Source organism: Syngnathus leptorhynchus, chromosome 8 (genome assembly GCF_054491065.1).
Source record: "Syngnathus leptorhynchus isolate UIUO chromosome 8, UIUO_Slep, whole genome shotgun sequence".
Lineage (NCBI taxonomy): Eukaryota > Metazoa > Chordata > Actinopteri > Syngnathiformes > Syngnathidae > Syngnathus > Syngnathus leptorhynchus.
Genome location: NC_141202.1, coordinates 3,148,806 through 3,168,788, shown reverse-complemented (window position 1 = coordinate 3,168,788; position 19,983 = coordinate 3,148,806). Strand labels below are relative to the sequence as shown.

The 19,983-nt window shown below is 45.0% G+C and overlaps 4 protein-coding genes across 7 annotated transcripts in view; 2 read left to right on the top strand and 2 right to left on the bottom strand.

The window, feature by feature from the left end:
• invs (inversin) overlaps positions 1-5,285 on the top strand; it is a 15,064-nt gene extending 9,779 nt beyond the window's left edge. For all 3 annotated transcript variants that reach the window (XM_085919182.1, XM_085919183.1, XM_085919184.1), the window contains 10 exons: positions 83-238; positions 385-506; positions 759-866; positions 990-1,096; positions 1,186-1,395; positions 1,707-1,915; positions 2,022-2,415; positions 2,753-2,907; positions 3,822-3,905; positions 4,154-5,285. In XM_085919182.1, the coding sequence (XP_085775308.1) occupies positions 83-238; positions 385-506; positions 759-866; positions 990-1,096; positions 1,186-1,395; positions 1,707-1,915; positions 2,022-2,415; positions 2,753-2,907; positions 3,822-3,905; positions 4,154-4,269 (1,661 nt within the window). In that variant the 3' untranslated portion in view covers positions 4,270-5,285. The remainder of the gene's footprint in view (positions 1-82; positions 239-384; positions 507-758; positions 867-989; positions 1,097-1,185; positions 1,396-1,706; positions 1,916-2,021; positions 2,416-2,752; positions 2,908-3,821; positions 3,906-4,153) is intronic.
• tex10 (testis expressed 10) lies at positions 5,038-11,763 on the bottom strand. Its single transcript, XM_085919180.1, has 16 exons — positions 11,372-11,763; positions 10,986-11,177; positions 10,695-10,882; positions 10,304-10,630; positions 10,000-10,212; positions 9,675-9,927; positions 9,488-9,600; positions 9,153-9,400; positions 8,932-9,067; positions 8,690-8,859; positions 7,860-8,037; positions 7,072-7,294; positions 6,199-6,279; positions 5,891-6,075; positions 5,607-5,814; positions 5,038-5,512 (listed from the first exon to the last, which is right to left on the bottom strand). The coding sequence occupies exons 2-16, from the start codon at positions 11,175-11,177 to the stop codon at positions 5,396-5,398; spliced, it is 2,832 nt and encodes a 943-aa protein (XP_085775306.1). The 5' UTR covers positions 11,372-11,763; the 3' UTR covers positions 5,038-5,395.
• On the top strand, positions 8,341-16,619 carry LOC147051927 (uncharacterized). 2 transcript variants are annotated; one of them, XM_085919191.1, is made up of 15 exons: positions 8,341-8,828; positions 8,964-9,117; positions 9,678-10,227; positions 10,299-10,545; positions 12,289-12,370; positions 13,334-13,367; positions 14,139-14,216; positions 14,292-14,431; positions 14,509-14,634; positions 14,712-14,757; positions 14,852-14,917; positions 14,991-15,418; positions 15,488-15,595; positions 15,656-15,752; positions 15,886-16,619. In XM_085919191.1, exons 4-15 carry the CDS (start codon positions 10,532-10,534, stop codon positions 15,921-15,923), a joined length of 1,257 nt encoding a protein of 418 aa, XP_085775317.1. In that variant the 5' UTR covers positions 8,341-8,828; positions 8,964-9,117; positions 9,678-10,227; positions 10,299-10,531; the 3' UTR covers positions 15,924-16,619. The 2 variants fall into 2 exon arrangements, with proteins under 2 accessions (XP_085775317.1, XP_085775318.1); XM_085919192.1 differs by lacking the exons at positions 8,341-8,828; positions 8,964-9,117; positions 9,678-10,227; positions 10,299-10,545 and adding an exon at positions 11,965-12,057 and having other exon boundaries at positions 12,289-13,367; positions 15,886-16,617.
• On the bottom strand, positions 15,772-19,983 carry rbm12ba (RNA binding motif protein 12Ba). The gene is made up of 3 exons (XM_085919190.1): positions 18,616-19,983; positions 18,052-18,256; positions 15,772-17,924 (listed from the first exon to the last, which is right to left on the bottom strand). Exon 3 carries the CDS (start codon positions 17,894-17,896, stop codon positions 16,349-16,351), a length of 1,548 nt encoding a protein of 515 aa, XP_085775316.1. The 5' UTR covers positions 17,897-17,924; positions 18,052-18,256; positions 18,616-19,983; the 3' UTR covers positions 15,772-16,348.

Sequence of the window (19,983 nt, the reverse complement as noted above, 5' to 3'; positions counted from 1 at the left end):
AACTTCCGCGGGTTTCCCTGAGAGCAGCAACTGAGCATTTCAGAATCAATGTTTGAGTTCAAAAGAAATATTTTGTGTACAGCGCTACATGCGGCCTCCCTGTCAGGCCACGTCAGCACCGTCAAATTGTTGTTGGAAAGAGGAGCCATGGTGGATTCTCTGGATGTGATGAAACACACGCCGCTGTTTCGTGCTTGCGAAATGGGACACAGAGACGTCATCCTCACGCTCATCAAAGGTGAGCTTCCGGAGTCGCCGCCATCCATCCATCCGTCCGTCCGTCCGTCTCTTCCTGGAATTTTTTTTATGCCATCTTCCAATGCTATCTATGTTCCCCCCGTAGTTGTATGTCAGACGTGTAGCTGCTTACTGTGTTGAATAAAGGCGCCGCACGTGTGGACCTCGTGGACGTGGACGGTCACACTGCTCTCCACTGGGCAGCTCTGGGAGGGAACGCTGAGGTCTGCCAGATCCTGATGGAAAATGGGATCAGCCCTAATGTACAGGTGAGATCTTTATTATTTTTTTTTTTCTAAAGCTCCTCCCCTTCCCAGAAGTCCTCTGATACCCTGGAGCGATAATATACATGTGCATTCAAAACCTGTAAGATCAAAAGATAATGATGCTTTTTTTTATTGGCACTTATTCTTGTGCTTTGCGCTTGACTGGGCTGTTTTTAATATACATCTCATTTGATGTGCTTTGAAAATAAGAAGTGCTATACAGTATGATTTTTGACGAGGCGATCTGTCTGGCAGGACCAAGCAAGACGGACTCCTTTGCAATGTGCCGCCTATGGTGGCTACATCACATGCATGGCTGTTCTGATGGAGAAAAACGCTGATCCAAACATACAAGACAAGGAGGTAGGAATCTACAGTTAGAAGAACCGGTATGTTTTTTTATTTTTTGGGTTTTACAGGAAGTGGTCGGCACCCCTCCGTTCTTTTCATTTGAAAACGTCCGCCGCTACAACCTTGTTTCCACAGGGTCGGACCGCTCTCCACTGGTCGTGTAACAATGGCTACCTGGATGCGGTGAAGCTGCTGCTGGGCTACGGCGCTTTCCCGAACCACATGGAGCACACAGAGGAGAGGCGAGGCTTTGATGATGATAATGACGATGTCGTAAAGGTAAGGAGAGCTTGAAAAGGGCCGCGCGAGTGACAACGCCGTCGACGCGCAGGTACACCCCGTTGGACTACGCGTTGCTGGGAGGCCACAGCGAGGTGACCCAGTTCATGCTGGAGCACGGCGCTCTGTCCATCGCCGCCATCCAGGACATCGCCGCCGCTTCCATCCAGGCCGTCTACAAGGGCTACACGGTCCGCAAGGCCTTCAGGGAGAGGAAACAACTCCTCATGAGGCACGAGCAGCTACGCAAGGACGCCGCCAAGTGAGAGACGAACAAACGACACTCCGTTAGGCCGTCTGTCTGTCTTGTCGTGTTTGTCGGAAGGAACGGCGTTGACAATGACGTTCTTTGTCGTGGCACTTTGCTAACCTATCTGTCCTTCTCGCTGTCACCCTCGCACACACATACGTCTTCCCTCGGACTTGCTCCTTTCGCTCCTTGTCATTTACTTTACCTGTCTCGCATTTGTTCTCTGCTGCGGTTTCTTCCGAGATCCAAAACATGCCATTTCTGATCATTTGTTCAATCGATTGGCATTATTTGGCCCTGTAATTGATCCGGGTTGTGTTTAGGAAGCGAGAGGAGGAATTGCGACGGAGAGAAGCCGTGCAGCAAATCTCTGCCGCGACTCCAAATGAACGGGAATCGTCTCTGGAGACCGCCGAGCAGGAGAAGCTCTCCTTGGTGAACCTGCTGACGGATTTATCCGTGAAGGACTCAGTGGTGGAGACCAAGAAAACAAATAAAGCTGAACGGAGGAGCAAAGAGGAGAGACACAAAGGTAGATTTGACCTATTGTGGATTTTGTTTTTCCCCCCCTGCGCTCGTTTTGTTTCGGCACTCTAGGAAACGATTGGATAACAAATCAATGTACGTCCGTCCTCCAGGCCATCGGAGCAGATCCACAAGGAGCAAAGTTGCCGATCCACCTGACACCGCCAGCCCTGAAAGTCACGTGACATGCGGCACGGCGACCAGACTGAAGGACCCGCGTTCTCCTAACAGACAAGGATCACCCAGACTCTCAGTCAAGGACCAAAGACAGTCCTCATTCACAAACGTCCCTTCCACGAGCGTTTCCGACACAGCCGCCATAACTGATTCCCAGAAGCGCAGACACCACAAGGCCAGAGATCCCGCTCGACTCGCCGCGGCCTCTTTGAACACGAGAAGCCCTTCTAGGAAACATCACGCCGCCTCGAGCACGCCACGGGCGCACGACCGAGAGCTGCGCAGGAGGAGGAACGAGGCGGCCGGGGTCATCCAGCGAGCATGGCGAAGGTGAGCGGGGAATTTTTCATAGTCGTAAGGCAGACGACGGCACAAGCTCCAATTTTAGATCTTTCATTGGTCAGCCATGTTGCCAGAAGCCAGGGGTTACTAACACCATGCCCACGGGAAGATGATGAACATTTTCTTCACTTGTAGTAAAAGAGTCTTAAAGCGTTCTAAAAAAAAAAAAAAAATGGAACAGGCTGCCCGACATACTTTGCCCACCCTTAATAGCTTCCAGCACGAGGCCATCAGCAGCCCCTCTGTTTCCATTTAGTACATACAGTGAATGTTCTGCCCATTAACAAGACGTTGTTGTTTGATCTAACCCACGTGTTGTCTGTAGGCTCCTCGCACGCAGACACAGGGAAAGCAAAGCCGACAAGGGGGCGGAGTCAAGCGATTTGAACCACGCCCACACCAGGAAGAAGCGGACGGAGACGCGAGGTCCTCCTGCGAAACCTGCAGCCAGTAAGACGACGGCGCTGCAAAATATTTACGGTAAGCGCCGAAACCAACGTTTTGATGTGAAGATCCAACTTCCGACAACAACAAAAAGAAATTGGCCCTTCATTTGATCTTTACTGAGAACTTCACTTGTTGATGGAACTGAAGCGAGAAGCTAAAAACCAGCATGGGCTGTCACTCTCATTGACTACAATGACCCTCGCTAATGTCTCGGGGTGGCGCCGGGTGTCCAAACACTGACCCAGCTGTCTGCTCGGAAAACTTAAGGCTGGGTTTGGCCCCGCCCTCGGACAGCCTTGACCTTCATCAAACATCAGCAGGTGATGATTGGAGAACAGGCAGGAACCTTGTTGCACCCAAACATGCTGCTGGACAAACAGATAGAAAGATGGACACGTCTCAATGTTCTCACCTTACCTCGTGACGTGGCTCCCCCCCCCCCCCCCCCCCCCGTTCTCACCTCGTATCCCCTCCTCCGCCGTCGCTTTGACAGTCGTGGCGTCGTGAAAAGTTCAGAGCTGTCAGGGGGAATGTCAACAGCGTAGAGCGATCCGCTGAACACACACAACGCGCAACACACACATTACTAACCGGCTGCCTCTCTCCCTTCTATGGCGCCCGCAAAAAATAAAAAATAAAAAAAAAATCCAACGGACGTTTGACATACAACTCCAGACCGGTTGGCACTGGCTATCATAATCGGGCTACACCTTTATCTAATTGCCTTTCTGTAATCTCATCTCTGCCAGGCTTCTAATATCTTTTCATCTCCAAGGGAGAAAATGATGATCACATGCACGTTTGAACAATTTTTTTGTGTTTGGACCAGCTTGTTATTGTTACATTTTGACATTGGGGAAACAAAAATCTCATATTCCTCCTCTTTCCAGAAATCCACAATGACGAAGGCGTGTTTTCAAATGAAGATGGTGATCTTTGTTTTCTAGGAAACTCCTTGGCCATTCGGGGGCATCCTTCCTTCCGAGGGTCTCAGCCGCTCTTGAACATACCTTTACGTACACAGAGCCAATGTAAGTTCATTTTCGGACACTCAAACAATCCTTTGGATAGTAAACATTCGGAGTGAAAATTCGGGATGAATCGAAATTGCAGTATAACCTTTAAAGGTCAACTTCATTTGACCTTTTTGGAAGCTTTTGAATATCCCAATGTTTCTGTACAACTTGCCGTTCTTCTAACGAGGAAGCGAACAGCAAAACTTTTTCCAATTGATCATTTCCGCTGGAATTTTAACCTGATATCTGTGTATGTTGTCCAGTTAGCGGTTTGGACTACGTGCACCTGACTGACACGGTGAATCAAGCCAGGCAGTTTTCCTACCACCTGAGGCCGCAAAGCGCCGGGCAGGGTCGGGGCCATCGAGGAAAGACTTGACGTGCAACCAAGTACTTTTTTTTTTATGTTTTCTCAGCTGGCCCGGCAGCTCTTACTTACTTCCACAGACTTACTGTATACATTGTTCGTTTCTAAAATTAAGCCGTAAGACATCAGAGCCATGACCTCACTGGGCGGAGGAGGGGGGGGGGGTTAAGTCTACCGAAGTGGCTTGTGTAAAAGATAACCTTTCATCCATTGTGAGAGGTACACGCACGCACGCACACGCGTGTGACTCACGCTCACACACAGAGATAACCTTTCCTCGTGTTACGGAGAATGAGCCAGTCTATCAACAGCCGCTCATGAACTCGGCCCACCTGCAGAAACGCACACACAATCTAAAAATACGGCAGGTCTATTCCAGTACACACATAAAATTGTGAAAATGGTTTTTTTTTTTTTATATCAAATAACTCGTTCACACATAGAAATGTATTGTCGGCTATTTGCATAGACATAAAATATTGATTTTAATACATTTGTCCATTTACATTCAAACACTTTTTTTTGCTCAAATCCTGCAGGATTTTCTTATCAAACATTCCCTTTTTTTTTTTTTTTTTTTTTTTTTTTTAAAAGGAAAAAGATGAACTATTTTCCTAAGTTCATTTATAAACTAGCTATTCATACATGAATTTGTTGTTTATGCAATATAATGAGGGACTAATCAAAGTGGCCCTCTGGGGGAAGCGGAACTTCAATGTGGACTATGACAAACATTCTCTCACATGAACACACAACCGGAATTTTTTTTTTCTTTTATATAAAATTTTAATTTGCTCACAAAATCCTTGTGTAACATTCCCAGTTACACCTTGTTGTAACTATTGATTTTCTTTTTGTATAATAAATGCAAATAAAAGTGGAGTTTTATTTATTTATTTAATTTTTAAAAAGAACACATCACAGTACACAACAAACAATATTTTCACCGAGACCGGATGCAGGTCAAAGCACGGTGAATCTCTTAAGAAAAAAAAATGCTGAAGTAAAAAAAAAAAAAAAAAAACAAAGTAAACAGACAACTGTGTTCAGAGTTGCGGTCTGCTGTTGTTTTTCTACTTTCCGCGTGACCGTGTTTTAATTATTTGTGATTGTGACCATGCGTTTGTATGCGAGTCCTTCAGTAGATGTTCCGAAGGTTTCCACGTTGAGCCGCCGAACCGTGGGCCACGGTGACGCTGTAACAGTAGAGCAGATCGCTCAGCCACTGTTCCCTCGTGGCACCGCGGGAGTACCTCTGCAACACGCACGTGGGTAAATGAGAGTATACCTTTTTTTTTTTTTTTTTTACAAAGGCTGTAAATAAAAGAAACATTCCACAAATGTCTTACAGTGAGATGTTGGATGATCTCTTGCAGCAGACTGCTATTGGCCATGAGCTGGTTTTGCAGTGGAGTGTGCTGCATCAGCATGGACAAAATCTGTCCCAGCTGAGGGAACTCCTCCTGGTCCAGATCCGCCACGCGTAGCTGCAAAAGCATCCTCAGCAACCGGGGCACGCTGCTCAACGACGCCACGCACACGCCCCAAATGGCCTCCCTGCGATTCGGACGCAAATGTGTTAAGGTTGGTTTCTATCGTCCGACGATGCGCTGGCGAAGTACGGGGGGGGAACCTTTTGTGCTGGTCGCGTTCCGCCTCTTGCTGCGGCTGAGTGACGAGCAGGGTCAGGAGGCTGAGGCAGCAGCGGGACAATAAACGTAGCACGGGTTCAATGGGCAGGAGGGACAAGTTTGTTAGCCTGGAAACTGCTTGGAGAAGGCCTGCCGCCATGCTGTCAGGCACAACTCTCAGTTTGGTCTGAAACAAATGCCATACAATTGAACATATAATTACAGACTGTCAATAACTTAAAAAACGATTTACGGAAGCCCGCACACTGCCTGCGTAAAAAAAAAAAAAAAAAAAAGACTTGTTCCTCACCATGTATTCAAAGATGCCATTTTGTAAAATTTCAAAGCACTGAGCGTTTGAACCCAGAGTTTCCAAACGTTGGCACACTTCCTGAAAGAAAAAGAAAACAATATTAACAAACACATCCAAACTATTACAGAATAATTTGATATTGAATTCTAGTACCTTCCAAATTCTAATTGGATACATCAATCCACTGTGATATTACAAGTACAACTTTCTAATTTGTGCTTAAAACAGAACCAGACATGTCCCAGGCTCCTCATCAACGTTTTTTTTTTTTTTTCAATCTAATAATCCAAATTCTCATATTACCACGTTCGGGTACGAGCAGCTCCGCCAACATTTGTCACCGCACCTGTTGACATTCTCGCCGTCATTAGAAACATTCCCGCCTCATTAGTCGCCGCCGTGCTGACACTGTCCATCCCTCCGTCCCCCCCCTCCGTCCTTCCTCTTTACCTCCGCTTGGCTGTGATTGACTCAGACAGGCAAATGAGAGAGGCAGGATCTGAGGCCTTAATTGAGGCGCTGAATTAGTGATTACAAGGCGTTCCAACCCCCCCTTACACACACACACACACACACACACACACATCTGCCCCAAGGCATGGCTACGTTAAGTGTAATTTCCGTGCGGAAATGTCACATTCCCATCACACCACCGGCTCTCATTAGTACTTGCGCGTATCTATAGTGGCCGATAACCACGCATCTCCAACCTGCGCGCCGCGATAAAACTTCTCGCTCTGAGCCTCAATGCGCGAGACGAGTCTTGAGGGGTCAGACTGTGTCTGTCCAGAAGAATTTTTTTTTTTTTTTCCAATTTGACCAAACAATGTAATATTCCCGATAAGAGGGGGGGGGGGGAAACGTAGCTACCTCCGCGACATCCCAGTGATGTGTGAAGTGGTCCAGCGGGGTACGGTGAAGCTTTAGGGGCGACAGAGGCGAGGCGGGCGGTGCTCTGGCGTCGCCGGACTCCTGCAGGGAGGCGAGCTGCTCGCATGAGAAGCCGGTCAGGGTGGAGAACAGGAAGCTGATGTAGTCCACGTCCTTGACGGCGGCCTCCTGGTTCCCGACTGACCATCCGCTCAGAGATGACCTGGAACCCAAAAGTAACCTTAATATACGAGCAAATGAAGAAAGTTCACATCCTTAACTTTATCACAATCTACCCAATTTTGAGGCTTAGGGAACAAAGTGTTCAGACAGACATCTTATGAAATCATGCCGTGCCCCCAGGGGAAGATGAAGCGATATCAGAGGCAAGCAAGGGAGCATAATATTTTGTTGTAAAGGCTGAGAGGCACATGCAGTAAACACAGGTCACCGCAAAAAAAATAAAAAGGAGTTCTTTGTGTCTCTACTAGGGCATATTGTCTGGACCGCTGGTACTTCTTCCCTGGAACATATTAACGCTGACCCACTGACACATGAAATGAGTCAGATGTACCAAGGCCAAAGCAGGATAGAACGCTACTGCCATCTAAAGGCAGCTATGTGCATCTTCAGGTGCCAATCAGGGCATGTCATCTAAATTCCAGGTCATACTGCAAATCATTTTTTGGAGTCTATATCAAAAATGTTTTGTTTTGATCGGAAGAGTAGCTTAAATCCAGTGCCATCATTAGAACGTGTCTTTCTTCCATGGCTGATTTGAAGCTCACCTCATGTGTATGATACGAATGAGAGAAGCGGCGAGGCTAGCGGAGATTCGTCCGGTGCTACAGCAGAAGCTTAGATTGGCCAGGAGAGCTCGGGACATGTTGGGAAGGAAGTAGAGCAACTGCACCATTCGTTGCTGGCACTCTGACGGTAGAAGAACCACAGCACCTTCCTGCGGATCTTTTTGGAGAACCACACAAAGGCAGACGTCACGCTTACGACATGCGCGGCGCTGTGAAGAAAATTGCTACGATACCGGGAAAAAGCAAAAAGTAGTTGATGACGGTGAAAGCCTTCGACGCTCTGATAACGTGCGTGTGTGTTATGTGGGGTCTGTCTTTGGCTGACGCACATGGTGATGTCAGAAGCTCACAGACAAAAGAGCCGTTGTGATGTTCCTATCATAACTCTTGACCCCCCCCCCCCCCCTCCTCGATTCCTCTTCCTCCTCCTGCTGCTGCTTCCTTGTCACACAACAATCACCCTATCTGACCATCCTGATCTTTGCAGCTCGTGGCCTGGCTTAATTCTGCCTGCGAGCGACGCAGTGTCACGGTGTCTCCAAGAGCAACTGGAGAGTCATTAATCTTCGTTTCAAAGGGGTTTTGCCAAGATTCGTGCGTAATCGGTCAGCAGTTTGGCCCAATTCTTAGTTGCTCTTGAGTAATTAATCATGCAGCAAATAGTTGGTGTGAAAACAATTTGGGGAAAGGCCTGCTCATACTTCTTCAATCTTGAGTAATCATGCTTATAGATTCCACTAGAGGGCAGCAAAGGGCTACTTTTGTCTAAACGAAGCTCCTCATTTCACAATTTTTTTCCCCCCGAGTACCGTAAAGCTTGCAGGCTTGCGTCTGTAGACTGCTGAGCAGGTCTTTGTTGCCTCGAGAAGCGGCAGCCTGGATGGACTGGATGAGCAACGCGGACAAAGCGGGGTTACGGTAGCCCAGCTGGGACAATTGCACAGGAAGGTACGCCAGCCACCGACTGAGCACTTTACTCCTTAACGAGAGAGACATGACTTAGCGCTTCTCATCATTTACTGCAATAATAGAGACATTTGGGTGTCTCAACCTTGTTAAATGTGACTGTGCCTGTTCCTGCAGGTAGATCTTGCTGTAGAAAGATAGCAGAAGAGATCTGGTCTGTAACGTCAAGTGCCTCTGCTGGTAGTACGAGTACACTGCGGCCAACAGGTCTTCTGTCACTGCTGCAACATGGAAGCAAAATTGGATCATCATTTAGGAAAAGACCCCACAGGTAAGTTCCATGCGAGCGTTTCCTTATAGGCTGACTTTTGCTTTTTTGGGTGAGCACCATCTTCCAGACAGTCCCGAGCAGCATGTGCAGTTGCCGATAGCTTAGCTTCACTTCGCCGCCGAGCGTGTCTCGCACAAAAGTCCTCAAGGGGGTCAGCCAGTCTCCGTCCGCCTCTCGGCCCATTTCTTGCCTCTGACTCAGTGACACCATCACCTGGCAAAGTGTGATGTTAAGCGCCAGAGGATCCACGCTCACCTCGGGGGTAGATGAAGTCTGCTTCACCCTGCGGGAAAGAGTGAAGCGAATACAAAAGTGGCTTAAAATATGAATTTTGCGGTGTTTTCTGGAGAAAAAACAAACAAACACTTACCTCTTATTATTAGCTTTCTTTCTTAGTTTGGGTGTGTCATGAAGACCATATGGAAAGTTTTTCATAAAGTGCTGCTTAAACTCTCCTAAGTATTCTTTGCGGAACCATGAATCCTAGAAAAAAAAAAAAAACATCTAAAAAAAATGCTTTTCCATCATTCCGTGGTATTTGCACTTTCTCATCTCACCAGCGTATCTTGATGCTCTTGCCGTGGCGCCAGTTTTCGGAGTAGTTGCAGAATAAACAAGACCTGGAACATTGTGGACATGGCGTCCGGGCTCAACAGGTGACTGCTGTCTGAGTCATTCCAGGGAGAATCCCCGGTGTTGGCTTCCACCCACACTTCCAACAAAAGTGGCACCAGGGTCGCTGCAAAGATCTGGACGGCCTCCACCGAGTCCAAACCTTCACGTGCTTCTCCTGGATGAGCTGAATCAGGTCTTTAAAAACAATAATGTGAACTAAAAAGTTGCTGACACATCATATTAGCAAAAAGGTAACCACAATCCTACCTGAGTTGAAATGTTGAGTGCGGACTCGGTTGACTCCCAGAGTGTTCGTACACCTTGACGCCGATTTTACTGTTGATGAGCTCTTCCCAGGTGACATTCAGGGGCGTGATCCTGCTCCTGCTGCAAGAACTAAACGCTCCATCAGATGGAGCCGACATGTCACCTTCCTCCACTGGTCTTTCCTCCACCACTGCTTGGAGGAAGCGCCCGAGTCTGAAACACAACAAGGTTAGCAGTGGAACCTCCTTTGTTCTTCTCACAGGGAGAAAGGGATTGGAACCAGAACTCTTGATCAGCAGAGTACCTAAGAAGCACAGAGAGACGCCACTGCTGGCTGGTGACGGTCCTGTTGGGGTTGACGGAAAGCGCCCAGGTGCATCCCTTGGCCTCTTTTTCCTTTTTAGCTCCTCCATGACTCTGTCTGTGAGATATCAACTCCAAGAAGTTGGTGATGAGCACTGCGGGCCTTTCGGCGAGCAGGGCCGGGTAGTGCTCCAACAGCACGTCCAGGACTTTCATAGCGTCTTCTTGGATGCTCAACTCAATGTGAGTCATGGCGCAACACAGGTGGGCACTGAGGAGGGGGAAAAATGGAGCCACTCGTTCCGCCGGTACAGATTGGGCAATATACCTGGAATCAGTTTAAATCGTTAGTTATGACAGGGATGAGTTGTGATATTTGAGTTTCCTCTAACCTGAGCACACGTGTGGCTGCCACTCGGACATTGGCATCTTTGTCTGTGAACACGGCAGCCACCTCAGATAGCAAACGTAACATATGCTGCTCTAACAGAGAAGGATTCGTTGACAGAAGCTCCCTCAAACCCAGCAAGGCACTGTGTTTCACATTGGCATTGTGATGGTGGAGCTGAGATAACAGGTCCTGAGTAAAGGGGACACAAAACACGGTCAAAACAAAAGATTCATTGCTGTTTGTTTACATCTGGAGAAAAAAAAGAGATTGGTGATTGATTTGAAACACTTACATTGATGCCGAGCTGCCTGTTTGTGGTAGGACCACTTGTGTCTGTTTTCAGCTGTTCAGGCAGATATATTCCTTTTGTGCGAAAGTTTGTATTGGTGGCATTGTCTGCTCTCGGCTTCTTCTTTCCCACTTTTAATTTGACTTTGTGAAAGTCATCTTGACGCTTCTTCTTCTTGGATTTTATTTTAGCCATCTGGAAACAAAGGTTTTGATGGATCTAAAGCTAAATGCTGATAAATTAATGTAACAATACACTGGAGAATATGAAACTGTGGTAAATTGATTACATTTATTCAAGACATGCAGCCTGCCTCTTCTCTGCAGTAGCATTAGCATTAGGAAGCTAATTGCACGAGCATCATTGCCGATGTTTATTTCGTAACTTACCTCAGCTAAGGGTCGTGCCTGTGCCTGCTACAATTTTCACTGCAATACACGCTCATCGATATCTGAAGATGAGGAAAAGGCACCGATGTCTGTGTAAGTTAATAATATTTTAGGCTTCTATCACGTTCCCGTCTTTTAGATGAGCAAAATGTACGCTTGTTTTAAATGTCACCACCGCCTCTTCTCAAAAACACAACGACGGCGGGGCATACTGAATAAAAAGTTAGTAACTGATATCCCTCGCTTACACTGCCTTTAAAATGTGTGCAAAAATGTTTTGAACCACATAAAAAGTGATTTTATCAAGCGATTATTTTTCCAAGAATATGAACGTTTCCAATATCTGTTTTCAATTCTGATTCGGTTAAGAAAATCGGTGCGTCTCGGTGAATAATACCAACACGCTATATAGTAGTCCACATAAATGCCGTAAATGACAAATCAATTAATTTACTTTACTGTTTTTTATTTAAAACAGGAGAAAATATATATTCATGCATATTGATATTGTTTTATTTTATAATTCGCATTTATGTAGATTTGGTCAACAATGTGTGCGGGTTTTGTTTTTAAGCAGGCACATCAACGTCATCTCGTAAAACCGCCCGTCCCATTGCCATTGTGACTGTTAGCCAACTAGGATCAGTCACATACGGTTGCAAAACATTTTATTGCAAATATCTCAGGTAAATGTTTAATATGGTTTGTAATGTTTTTTGTTTTTTTTTGCCGATATACTCTCATTAAGAGCCGGTTCGTGTTTGAGCAAACGCTAAAGTGATCTTCGTAACTCGAGGGCCGAAACGAAGCTACGTAGAAGCTAATAACAATTATAGGATAATACTGCTTGTCTGTTTAATCTTAAAATAGCTGCCATGTTCTTACTTTATTCTTCTATGTTTTAATGTCAATATCAGAGAAGAAAACGAGGAAATGACTTTCAACGCTTTAGGCAATAAAAACATCCCGCCGCTCTGGAACGCCAACAAATACGGCATGGTAAGTATTTCGACGGCTCTCTCAACTCAAGTCGATGTTCCTTATCCGGCATTTTGATGCATCACATTTTACTTGTCGTGAAATCCACTTACGCTTTCAAAACCGGATTTAAAACACACCTCCTTTACTCTAGCATTTCTGTGTTGTTCTTTGTTTTTGTGTTTCTTGTTTTTACTTGCTATGTAGCACTTTGCGATTCCTCCGAATGTAAAGTGCGTTACAAATATTTTTTTTTATTATTAATATTATTATTATCGCCCACTGCCCCCTCACTCCGTGAACTCAAGTCACTGTTGTGAGAAAGGGGGAAAAAATAACATGGACAACTTATCTTAATACGTATAATGCCTCTTGAAGTTTACAAGTCATTAACTTGTTTGCAATTTCCACAGATATAAGGAATCCCAAACAAGAAGGCACTTGGCCTGGTGTTTGAGGTGTCTGCCTGGGGGGGGTTTGAATCTTGATTCAGACCCTGATGTCTGCCGTTTATGTTTTTTCGGAGGGTTTTTTGTATTCTGTAAATTGACTGCTGACCAGTCCTGGATGGACCTACCCTCTCCCTCTAAACTCAGCTGGGATAGGACAAGCACTATTTAAAAAAAAAAAAAAAAAAAAAAAATGGATGAATGCATCCAAACAAGCTGAAATGGGGGCAATTTTGTCCCTCTCTTAAGAAAATCCCTCAACAAACCTTTTTGGAATGGGTTTGAGGTCTTGGCCTGTCTTTACAGTGGCCATTAGCATTAAGACTCATTCCGTAAATTTTTCGGTTTACCTGACAACCCACTGCAGGTTCTCACTTGATGAGAATTCACACTGACTTGTGGCTATTTGCACACCGCTGATGTTGGGGTGTCATCGCGTCGCGAGACGTTCCATCCGGAGCGACGTGTCGCCATGTCACTAATTCCTCTCTGTCTCTCTCCTTCATGTGGACTTATTCCCCCTCCCTCTTGCCAGGGCATGTACCGCCCACAGCACTCTAACACAATAGGTAAGTCTTCCATATGCCTGGGCTGAGAGAATTGAAGCTTGAGACCTTGTTGTCTCGTCTTCATATCATGGTCGGTGGCCTGTCCACCCCTCTCTAAAACTCTCAGCTATAGGACCTGTGTGCCATCTAATGTTATTGTTCAAGAGGAGAGCAATAATCTGTAGCAGGAATGCAAAGTATCACAGATTTACATTTTTATGCTAGACTGCCCTCCTGTAATTTGCAAATCTTGTATGCTTTTTAAAAAAAATATATATATTTTTGCTTCATTCAAAGCTAATTGCCTTAGCGGCTTAATGGATGCTAGCTCGTTCCGTATGGAAATATACGACCCCACTCTTGGAGAGCCCTAAGAGTAGCACGAGCCGATGGGTTAGTAGCAGCCCGGTCGACTGGTTGGCGCCCTCGACCTCTCAACCAGAGCGTCGTGTGGGTTGAAGTCGACCCGGGAATTTTTCCACCTTCGGAACCTCTGCGGCAGGTTTTTGCACAGTGCTGGGATCGGTTTGTGAACTTTGACACTCACATCTCCGACCCTGGAACTACAATCCTGTTTCCCCCCCCCCCCGTCTCCTTATAAATGTTTCCACTGAGTTTTTATTTCACAGGGTGTACAGTTTTGGACACTACTGCCTTAAAGCAGTTTCTCCATTATACAAATTTGTCAACCAATGTTTGTGTCCATTCTCTCTACTACTGCAACCACCATCAAGCCCTGTGTGATGCCTTTGGAGTTCAGCACCTTTTAATTTGACTCTTGTATTTCGTCAGTATATGTCAGAGGAACATCGTTCCAGACTGTACCGTCGTTAGAAAACCAATTAGAAAATCTTCCAATCATCTTGCTCGGTAAGATTTCAATCCATCTACTGTAACCGTTGGGGCAAAACCTTCTCGGTTGTCAACGAATGAAATGTTTTTTAGGTCTCGAATATGTGTGGGAGTACCGCAGCCCCAGTAAAACTGTCCAGCCGCACTACGAGTGCAAGCTTTGCAGGGTGGCCCGCGTGCAGCACGACATGATCGCTCATGTGAAAAGCGCCCAACACAACTTCACATACATGGTGAATCGTCGGGCGCAATTCCATGGCTGCTATTAGCTCCATTTGCGTTACTTGTCTAACATTTGTCTTGTATACAGAAAAAGTTTCATCCTGAAAAAGTCCCTTGGGAACAAGAAGAACTCGCCAAAGACCCCGCTGTGAGAAAAATGATTAGGGAAGCCGCGACTGAAGTCGGCCAAAGGATGCCGAGGGGTCGAATCAAGGTCGGTTGCGATTTGTGTCACTATTGAAAGAATCTCAACTTTATTTTGGATCTTCATTTGTTTTGATGATGCTTTAGGTGGTCGTAAAGGAGCCCTATAACGTGCCGGCGTGCAAAGGACTCGGTAAGGGGTTGTTTTAATTTTTTTTACGATGATCTTCTGTGTAAAATATTTTTCGGGGGATAAATAGTTGAGTCTACATTTTGTCTGTTCTCAGCAACCATTGAACCAAAGCCATTGCCCGAAACAGAAAACGACATGGGGCCAAATGGACGACAATTTGGTGGGTCCCGTTTGTTATTGAGCCCTCTACATCTTGTCGCGTCATCCCAGTAAACACGATTTTTCGTTTCCAGGTCCAATGTTCAATGACCAGTCGTTTGATGACGAGTTCCTCCCCAATGAAGGTCCTTACAATGAGTGTCGCGATGATTACAAGCTGACCGATTTCGACCGCTTTTCACCCGAGCCACGTTTCCGAGACTGTAATTCGGAGGAATTCGAGCCATCCAACTTTGGACCCGTTTCACGCAAGGAACGTTTCCCAAACACCGACAGAGGTTCAAGACCATATCCGCGTAGGCCCAGCGACGATTTTGACCCAAAAAACGGACGCGATCGTTTTAACGCCGGCCCAATGGTTCGCGACGAGTACACAGGACCCCAGATCAAGATGCCTCCAAGCTTATTGGACAGACCTGTAAAGAAACCATTTGACAGACCAAGCCCCACCAAATCGCCACAAAATGGTGGCTGTGATCCAAATGAACTGTTTCATTACCTGGTAGGTGCGGGACTTCATGCCAATTCTCAGAATCAGTATACAAAAATGATCATGTTTTTTTGTTTTCAGGAGAACTTCCAGATAGAGAATGAGAGCGATGCTCAGTTGGTGCTGAAGGTGACCCAGAAGTTAACAGAGCAGCTGATGGAGTACAGACTTAAGACCGTAGCACCAGAGGTAAGGAGCAATACTGGTGTAAATCCAATGTACAATCTAAATCCCGTCACATCTCCACAGGGTCCCAGTAGCTTTTCAAAGAACTCAAACTTCTCGTCATCACCATCTTCCAGTCTGCCAAGAAGCAGTGATAGATTCTCTCGAGCCTTACTTAAAGGTACACGACCAGTCGGGAGTGAAGCTTTTCACCAAACTTTATTCAAAGTCAGAAAATAGGACGGTATTCAACATCAGATGTTAACAACTAACATGGTTTATCCTTCCGTCTGGTTTTATTTCAACCTCCACAGGTCAGCCTTGGTTTTCGGAGGGTTCCCGCAGATTCTAGAAAGGATGCAACATCAAAGACGTTGGTCTTCACTGTGTGTCCAATCGATGCGACTGTTTTGAAACAATTTTTGTTTTATTCCAAAGTGGATACATTCCCTTTGTTGACTTTTATTTTGAACGCTTTTAAGAAAAAGTCTACTTTGAAAGGATTTTCTAGTTTTGTTAAGTGTTAAGAAAGCAATAAAAAAAAAAAATACATGAGGGTGATCCAGTTCTCTACTTGCTAGATTAGAATATACATGTGTCCATAGAAGCTGCTGTAAGGAATACACTACGAAAAATAACATTTAAACAAGTTTGGGGGACTTGAACTGCACCATGGCCGTGCAAGAACATTTGCCGCCATCGCTTAAAATAATTATTGTTTGTTGTGATGTTCAATTTGTCTGAGATCTTAAGGATCAGGCCTTCCTTCGAAAACTTTCAGGCATGTTTTGAACCATCAGGCTCCATTTCAGCTTCCAGGTTCTTTTCCAACATTCCATTTTCCTGGGATGTCCTTTTGTGAGGCCACTTTCGGTTCCTTTTCAGTTTCATCATCTCACTTCTGGTTACAGAAGACACCTTAATGGGGGCTGCGTTAACCAGCTTGCCATTGCAAGACATGGCATGTTCATAGTTGGCCTTCTGGTTAAAAAATAAAAAAGCTGTGTCTGTTCTTTGGCCATTCTTGTCCAGTAGATGTTGTACATTGTATCTATTTTGGAGTTCATCGCATTGAAACACTTGCTGTAAATCAGTTTTTGTTGTATATACAGGGAAATCGCAAACTTTGACAATATACTTGTCACGTGGAATGGACAGTCTGGGCTTTTTAGGATAATTGTATTCTACCTCCAGTCCGACTTTGTGTTTTGCCGTGTCCGAGTTTTTCTCGTGGCAAGCGTTTTCGCATTTTGACAACGCTAAGTTCCATATCATCTCCGTGGCTTTGCGTACTTCCACACAAATTGAACCCATATACTGGTTATTGAAATGCAACGCGTCAACAGCGTCTTGCACATCATCAAACTTCACCAGGCTCACGTGACGGTGCTCCAGCTTCATGTTGACTACGACTTCGGAAATCTTCAGCCCTTCAAAGAAAGAACAAATATCCGCTTTGGTCGTTGAGGCCGGCAGTCCAAACAGCCTCACGTAGCCTGGTACGGATTTCTGCAGATCTGGCACAATTTGATTTCCATTTTCTTGTCGTTCATGTTCCTGCAAAATCTCTTGTCGCTTACTTGGGTAGGACTGAAGATTTTCCAGAACTGTACGGACCCCGAGAAGAAATGCTTTGTGTAAAATCTGTGGTTGATCAGAATTCTCTACTTGCTTATCAGATGTATGTTGGAAATCACTGGGAACAATGGGTGATAAAAATCTGACCTCAGGTAACCCCTCTAACATCTGTGGGCACCTATTGGGAAGGGGTATTGTTCTGGGATCACATGGCCTTTCGAGTATCTGTGGACATCCATTGGGTATGTGTGCTATCTTGGATTCACAAGATTTCTCAATGGTCTTCAGGCACCCATTAGGAATTGGATCTACGAGCATTTTACGATCACGTGGATTGCCCAAAATGTCTCCATTTGGTTCTTGTGGTGGTGAAATTGGGGTAGAATATGCAGACCCAATTCTAGGGTCACGTGGAGAAGTTTGCACGAGAGGTTTTACTTCTTCACGTGGTAGAGAAAAGGAAGTTAAATGCTTCCTCTTTGCATAGTATTTTAATTTATGTTCCAGTTCTGAAACACTACTCAGGCGTATCATCACCTTGGATCCTTTTAGAGAACGTCCACTGTGGTAAATGGCGCGTCGTGCATCCCGTTCGGACTTGAAGGCTATGAAGGCCTCGTGTTGTGGTCCTCCCAAGATCCAGATCCAAACTCCGCGATTAGGTATGTGTAAATGGGGGAAAAAATGCCGGATGTCTTCGGCGTTCGCTTTCTCATCGAGCCCCTTAAGTCTCACGATGCTGGTCATTTTTTTTTTCCTTCCCAAGAAGCCTGCTCTGTGAAAGACAAAATATTGGAGTAAAAAAAAAAAACACGAAAGACAAAATATTGGAGTAAAAAAAAACACGAGGAAGAAGGAGGAAGAGGGTTGTAATGAGTTATTTTGACTTGAGAAATACTGACCGTGTTTACTTGAGGTGAGCAAAATCTGAAACTGCGTCTAGCATGCATGCCCCTGCGTCCAGCACACATTCAATCCCGCCCAGTTGGCGCTTTTCAATTGATGCACGGTGATTGGTTGAATAACGTTCTACGTCATCCACAATGGCGGGAGGATAAACCATTTCATCCGGTGTAGGTACCTGGTCGAAGAGTTAACCATGCTGCGCTGCTTTGAAAAAAAAAAAAAATTACCGTATTGGCCCGAATATAAGACGACCCCAATTATAAGACGTTCCCCTCTTTTTCAAGATTCAAGTTTGAAAAAAAGACTTTTTGAACACTAAATTCAATTTTTATTCAGAAAATAATTACAGTACATCTGAAATAAATGCGGGTTTTTGATGTTGGAATTTATTTCTAATTTAACATGAACTCCAGTTACTAATCTGACTCCAATTTGTGACCTTACCCAACTGCCACTCATCCAACAATATGCGCGCTCGTTCTGCAATAGAAAGGTATCAGGAAGCCGGCATTTTCACACACAAGTGGATTTATTCCTAACACACAAATCTAATACATCACCTGGGTCTCGGGTCCCTCTCAATACACCTCTGTACGCCTCTGTTGCCACCAGCAGACGTACTCTACTTCCGAGTTGCCCAGCCATTAGTTATACTACACAATATGCAAATGGCACATCAACAAAGGCATTCTGTCATTATTCTATTGGCTATGTGTAAACTGCAGTTAACTTTAACTTGCTCTCATTGGTCTTTCTTCTCCTGCCGAATAACTTGCTCGCTCCTCCTGGTTGTAGATTTCCATATAGGGTCACCAGTTGTTATCGATCAGCTGGCCCTGTGGGTCGTCCTTGTTGCTGCTCCTGGGTTATCTTTTTGTTCTGGAACGCAGACGTCCTCGCACCAACCACATATTTTGTTTTGTTCCCACTGTCACACACTCAGCAGTTTCATACTCTCATGCACAAGATGTCTAATGAACTATTTCAAGATCAAATTCTTATATTCCTTCAACAGGATGTCTAATGAACTACTTTAAGATCAAACTCTTATATTCCTTTATTGAGAATATTAATATTAAAACCAGAATCCTTTGCTTATCAATTATAAACTCAAGTCTGGAACGCAAAGACTTCACAAGACACTGAAATCGCATCCTTGGTTTTGGCATTAATGGCTGCCTTGTCTCTATATCGCTTCTCTGAAATTCTGAAAATGTTCATTTCCATGTAGCTTCAGATGTTTGTGGTGGTTTTTATCCTCTTTTTTAATTCCTTTATTTGATGAGGAAATATTAAATGTTGGTTTGTGGGCGTGGTTCCTGGTTGTTGTCGTGGTCGTGGTTGCCCAGCGAGGGTGGTGAAATGACTGTCTTGACTACACATCACCAACCATGCTGAGCAACAACAACAACATCTTATTGTAGACACAGCCATGGACAGGGAGCATTTCAACACTGAAGATGCCTTTTGGATAAAAAAGTCCAACGTCTTCATCAAAAATTCAGATACCTCGATTCAAACCTTTGCCGATCGCCAAATGGGAATCTACAAAATTAATAAGAAGTTAGTCTCTTGTTTTTCATCCATGTCTTTTTCAAGAAATTGTATTTTTTTTGGCAGATAATCATCAGAAAAAGCTCATCACATACCGGAAATGATGCAGAGTCTTCTTTTGTTGTTCTAACTGAACACTTTGATAACTAGATTTTTTTGGGGTCATCCTGGAAGGGGGATCCTCCCATCTGTGGTGTCTTCTCAAGGTTTCTCTTTTTTTTTTTTTAGTTTTTCCTTGCCCTCCTGGGAGTTTAAAATCAGGGGATGTTTGAGAATAATTGTCCATTTTTGTACATCCTAAGCCCTTTGAGACTTGCTTGTGATTTACGGCTATGTAAATCCACTTGACTTTTAGTTTTCAACCCTGATATGTC